General features: G+C 47.5%; 1 protein-coding gene across 1 annotated transcript; it reads right to left on the bottom strand.

Annotated features, from left to right (window-relative positions):
* Positions 1-1,266: 1,266 nt before the first annotated feature.
* On the bottom strand, positions 1,267-3,821 carry hoxb13a (homeobox B13a). Its single transcript, XM_008292940.1, has 2 exons — positions 3,095-3,821; positions 1,267-1,901 (listed from the first exon to the last, which is right to left on the bottom strand). Exons 1-2 carry the CDS (start codon positions 3,819-3,821, stop codon positions 1,654-1,656), a joined length of 975 nt encoding a protein of 324 aa, XP_008291162.1. The 3' UTR covers positions 1,267-1,653.
* Between the last annotated feature and the right edge of the window lie 2,156 nt (positions 3,822-5,977).

Genomic DNA, 5,977 nt, shown 5'->3' with positions numbered 1-5,977 from the left:
GGATCGATGGTGGACAAGAACCTGCTGATGAAAGGGAGAGAGGAGCAGCCTGCGTGTGTGTGTGTGTGTGTGTGTGTGTGTGTGTGTGTGTGTGTTGGGGGTGTCTATCAGACGTCCTGCTGTCATAAAATATTCGCGGGAGACTCGAGACTGAGCCTATAGCTGGTCACGTGACTCTCAAGGTCAAGGGCTTCTTCTGTCTGACACACACACACACACACACACACACACACACACACACACACACACACAGGCTGCAGGCTGAAAGGATATGCACAGGCAGGACGCACAGACAATAGCAGTTTCAAGTCTTTTCTGTTCTGCGTCCAGAGACGTTTAAATTTAAAAACAACCTTCAGTTCAGTTATTTTGTCGTTTTTTTAAGTCCAGCTGTGATACAATCATTAGTACTGATATGAGCATAGATTAAAGTATTTATCCTAAACCAGCCTTTGGGAGACACATCCTGGTGGTTTACATTTAATTTGGTATTTTCAGGATGAGGTGCAGATTTCTGCTCAAACTCCAAACAAATAAAACTCCAAACAAATAAAACTCCTAACAAATAAAACCCTCTCAGCCTTTATGGTCATTTTCTGGCAAAAGCTGCAATTTTCTGCAACAGAAATAAACTCTTACAATAATTAAAGTATTATAATTATGTAGGTTTTAATTGAAATAATGTTTATTTTAATGTGAATTTAGTTTAAATATTTACTGATCTGCTTCTTTATTTTTTAAATACCTGAACTAATATTAGAATCTATTTCTCTGTTTCTGTCTCTGATGGAATCTGCTGAACAGGACTGATGTGAATTATTGTGACTCTAAACCTGAATCATTTACAAACTAAACCCACAGTAAAGACATTTTCTACTCATCCTGTAAAAATCCTTTTCTTTCGGTTCGGTTCTGTCACTCGTGAGCGCAGCACAGAAATAAGTCTGATGAATTGTTGGGTCGTTCAGCTCCCGGGCCGGACCGCGGGGTGACAACAGGACGCGGATGGCAGCGCCGTGGCGACAGGAGGCCTGATTCACAGATGAATTCACAGTCCCATAAACACGTTGAATCTGCACGCTGACTCTGAGTTCCTCTGCTGTTTGTCCACGTATCGGTTTCAGGCTGTGATGTGCGCTAAATGCGGGTTTGTTTGCACATTTTATGGGCGTCCTCTGCCGCGGGGACACATTACGCGCAAAAAGAGCTCCGGTTTGAAAAAGCTGCTGGTGATTTAAAAACATATGAGACCTACTGGAGACTAAATCAGGATTAAAAGAATTTATTAAGTGTTGCGCTATATGTGAGTACTGGTTTACAGGCGATATAAACAGGATGGACAGAGTATAGTGTGCTGCGGCTACAGGCTGCTGAGCACGGACGACACGGACACAGTCAGACACACAGTGGACAGACAGTTACATGAAGCAGGCAGGAAGGTGCTGTATGTACACAACCCTCTGGGCAGCAGCTCAGCAGAGGGCTTTGGTTCTTTTCTTTAGTCTTATTTTCCTTCATCAGTCTTCGTTTTGTTCCGTTTGTTGACGCACACAGTCCGTCAGGAGTACCGCTCAGTTCAGTTTAACGTACAAACACGGCAAATACACCAAGAAGTCCAGTCAGTGAAACGTCCACACAGCAGGGACCGGCATGCTACGGTACGCTGCTCTTCACTTTGGCCACGAACTTCTTCTCCTTCACCCTCCGGTTCTGGAACCAGATGGTGATCTGACGCTCCGACAGGTTGGTCACGGCCGAGATCTTCCTCCTCTTGTCCTTGGTGATGAACTTGTTGGCGGCGTACTCCTTCTCCAGCTCTTTCAGCTGGACCTTGGTGTACGGTATCCGCTTCTTCCTGCCGCGGCGGAAAGGCGAGCCGTCGTGCTGGTGCGCCACCACATCTGACAAAGAGAAGAGGACAGACAGGCGGGCTGAGGGCGAGGCTGCACACACCGGGACACACTGAAACACGACTCGGTTCTGTCCGAGCGGACCAGAGCTCTGGCTGTGCTGCGTTTAGTGCCTGTGATCTGAATGAGGGAGAGGACAGCGGCTCTCCGCTCGGAGCGGATCGGACCTCCATCCTGCGCCACATGGGAGGAAACATGGTGGCCGCGTGCTGTCTGCAGGCAGCGTGACAATGACGCTCAAGTTCAGGCTGACCTGCGCCGTGGTCCTCAGAAGAGCTGCACATGTTTCATCTGCATCAGAGAAACTGCAGCAGAGTGGAAACCTCTGCGCTCCCTCTGCATCTAGGATGCTTTTTTTCTTTTGGTTGTTTTTTTGTTGTTGTTTATTTTCTGCTTTTTTTTTGGTCCTGTGTTTTTTTTTTCGTTTTTTTTTGTTTTTTTTTTTTGTCCTGTGTGTGACAGATACATGAGGACTGATGCGGGCTGTCATGTGGAGACCTGTCACAGCGGCCTTCTTCACATTCACACACTCCAACCAGCTCAGAGCTCTCTGGACTCACAGGCTACTTATTCAAATTATTTTATGGCAACTTTTACATCCAACATTAACACCATCAGACAGCCAATAATGAGACGATCATTAGATTAACACAGAGGTCACTCTGCACCCACAACACGTGACCTTTAGCTTAATAAACGGCCTGAAGCTCGATGGAGCAGAAAGCAGATCACACACTTGTCCTCCTCAGCCGTCCTCTGCAGTCAACAGATGAGAATACAGAGTTCATTCCTGCCTTATATTGACATCACTGTCATAACTCGGTGGCTCCACCAGTTTGTTTGTTACTTGCAGCTTTCAGTTGCACAAAACGCCCTGAAACCAGATGGGATTGTTTAAGGTTTGATTAACAGCAGCCACAAGTCTCTGCCTTGAGCACATCGCTTTGTCTCTGGCAGAAAGAGCTGTCATATTAATTATGTAGCTTTAGTCCTAATTTATGAAGCCTGTATTTAATTATTGGAGGACATGATTCATCATATCACATTTCTTGGGGCAGTTAAAAGGGAAAGTCTATAACTCCTTAATAATAAGTCTCACATCGCTAAATGGTGTCTGGCTGTAGGCCTCCATGCTCCACTGTTCAAAGGTCCTCATGCAAAAAAATAAAAGGAACATTTGTTACCTGCCAGAGCGGATTTCCAGAGGTGTCCGGCCTGGCCCTGGTCCTTGGAGCAGTACATCTGTCCCCCCCAGCCGTTGGTCAGAGCCCAGGGCTGGTAGCTGTCCATGGGGAGCAGAGTGTCGTGGCGCGGCTCCCCGGTGCCCAGCGTTTGGACCACCGACACATCCAGGTAGCTGGCCATCGACTGGTACGGGCTGGGGTAGCCGTGGTAAAAGGCGAACTCCTTGGCCCGGTGGTTCGGATATTCGTCAGAACTCACCGTCGTGTCCATATACTGCGAGCTGAGCGCGGCTCCGGCCGCCTGGGTGCACGACTTGAGAGAACCCCGACCCATCCTGCACGGGTAGTAACCGTTACCAAAGTAGCTGTAGGGCAACGCGGTGGCGGCGGAGGAGCTCTGGTGCGGCACGGCAGCCGCCGGACACGGTCCTGCCGCGCACTGCTTCCCCGAAGACGCGGCCGTGTCACTGGAACCTGAAGCGGACACGTCCACAGTGGAGTAGCCAGCTGAAGAGTGCACCAGCCCGGACGGGTGACCACCAAGAGCAGCGGCAGCCGCCGAGTGCGCCATGATGTTGCGGCACTGACTCGCCGCAGTGGCGGCAGCGAAGTTGCCGCTTCCCACCAGCCCCTCCATGTTCTTGTTCAGATCGTCCAGGTTGTTGTCATACACAAACATTACCGTTTCCGCTGGCCAGCGAGGGTTTAGGACCAGAGAGGCTGTCATATGCGCTCCTTTCCCGGTCTGGCCTCCGTTAGTCGCCGTTTCCTCTCAAACTCTGTCCGGTTCAGGCGCTAAGCTGCTACATTGGCTGATGGAGGTGGACTGCTAGTCTTCTGGGACCGCTGCTTCTCCTGAACGCTCACAGTTCAGGTGATTTGCTTGCACCGTAACGCGCACTGTCATAGCACGCGTGCGCCCCTGTGCTGCACCGTTTAGTGACGGTGCTCGCTCGAAGGCAAAGACTCTCGGTAACCGGCCGGACCTCCGGTTACATCCCAGCCGCAGCCTTGACGCAACAAGCCCCCGGGACCAGAGGAGGAGGGAGGGCGTGTGTCCATTGGATGAGACCGGATGATCACGTGATGGGACAAGAGAAAAAAAGCGAGCAGAATAGACTTGTTGGGGATTGTCAGTCAAAGAAAAAATATTTTTATGAGGCTCGAGCTGTGGCACGAGAAGAGCATGAGCTGATTCGGTTCAGCTTCCTGTGCGCGCCGCCCTGCCTCGTGCAGCTGCATTATGTCAAACTCAAGTCTCTGATGTCCTGAGGTCTCCACAAAGAGTGACATTATCTTTATGACCCCAGAAACAAAATTAAATCACTTGAACAGACATGTTTGTGCCGTGCGTAAAGACGCGTGGGGAAGGCGTCCTGATGCAAAACAACTGCCGACTAATTTAGATCATTGCTGTTTAATTAAATGCAGTTCTTAGGATGACTATTAATACCTCTGCATTAAACACAAATATGAGAAGTAAATTGAAGTTATTGTGACAATAGAAAAAAAAACGTTGGTGCGTAAAAAGCGTCATGATTTGGATACTTGCTGTAAGTCCTGATAATGAACTCCAGAGTAAAAATGTTGAGCTTTACACAGACTTTTGGGCACATTTAAAGACGAACCATCGCTGCCAAATGCATGAAAAAGGTTTATCGTTGCTATAAAAGTATTACAAATCATAACATACCAGCAGTGTTTCCATTTTTTTTAAGTAAAACGATTATTAGTATAATTGTAGCCGCTTGCACACGTCTCAGAGTGGATTTATGTGAGCTTTTAGTTTGTCCCGCTCTCCCACCGTCTGACTGAAGGAAGCGTAAAGGGGATTTATAGAAGGGATTTGGAGGTCTTAGGATTTGAGAAATATGGCTTCGGTTCAAAGGGCCTCAGGAAGGTTTTCACGGCACTTCTGAGCCACGATATTTGCGTAATCATTTCACTACCTGCTTATGGTTTTGAATTTATGTGGGACGAGGTCGCCGCTTCGCCTGGAGCTGTTTGGAATGAATTCTTCTGCCGCTGTAACTCACAGAGCTGTAAGCTGTGCTAGGATGGATCGCTTCATGCGCCACACTCACAGGTTGAATCTTAAATTAACTGCAAATTTCTACAGAAACGCACAACAGTTAAACATGTGTGACTTAATGTTTAAGCTTCCTGCATGTTGTGACTGAACATAAAAACAATGGAGCGTTCAGATACGTGACTGCAGACAGAACCAGAGCGTTGGTGCAGCAAGAATTCTGAATCCTGGTTGCCTTTAAATATACATGGAGTGTCTTTATCCTCCAGTGAGTTTCTAGTACTTGATGACAGTCAGACTGCGCGTCGTTAGTTTTTAGATAAAGTGTCCTGGAGTCTGTTTTTATTTCGCTCGTTTCATTTAGAAAACCAGTTTTAGGCATTTTAAGACTGAAAAGTGTTCCGCAGAATTATTATTATTATTTTTATTATTTTTTTATTTTATTTTTTTGCATTAGGTCTCGTTGAAAGACGCGGCTGAGTGGCAGGAAGCAGGTGTGGAGCTTCTCCAGGTGATGGAGGCAGAAGCTGCCGCAGCGTGGAGGAGCGCGGAGCAGCAAACCGGCAGCTCGGCCGTTTTCTCTCCGCGCTGCTTCCACCGTGAACAGCGCGTCAGTCCGGGCCTGAGAGAAAACCAACAGCCAGAAGTGTGCTTGTGGTTCGGTGGAGACGGACCCAGCAGTTCTGTATAGTAGGTGGTGACGTCAGTGTACCCGTAAACAAACAAACAAACAAAAAGCTGCACAAGCATTTTAAAATAACTTCAGTTTAAATTCAATTTAAAATAAATAAATAATAATAAAAAAAATCAGCACAAGGTTCATTTAAAACTTGTTCAAGTAAAACCGTCACTGA

The sequence above is a fragment of the Stegastes partitus genome, unplaced genomic scaffold, assembly GCF_000690725.1.
Source record: "Stegastes partitus isolate 25-593 unplaced genomic scaffold, Stegastes_partitus-1.0.2 Scaffold847, whole genome shotgun sequence".
Taxonomy (NCBI): domain Eukaryota; kingdom Metazoa; phylum Chordata; class Actinopteri; family Pomacentridae; genus Stegastes; species Stegastes partitus.
This window is presented reverse-complemented; position numbering and strand designations above follow the sequence as displayed.

Coding starts and splice junctions, on each gene's coding strand:
- hoxb13a (XM_008292940.1), bottom strand. CDS start 3,821: ATGACAGCCTCTCTGGTCCTAAACCCTCGCTGGCCAGCGGAAACGGTA. Junction 1,902..3,094: donor CTGGAAATCCGCTCTGGCAG/GTAACAAATGTT, acceptor TCTCTTTGTCAG/ATGTGGTGGCGCACCAGCAC.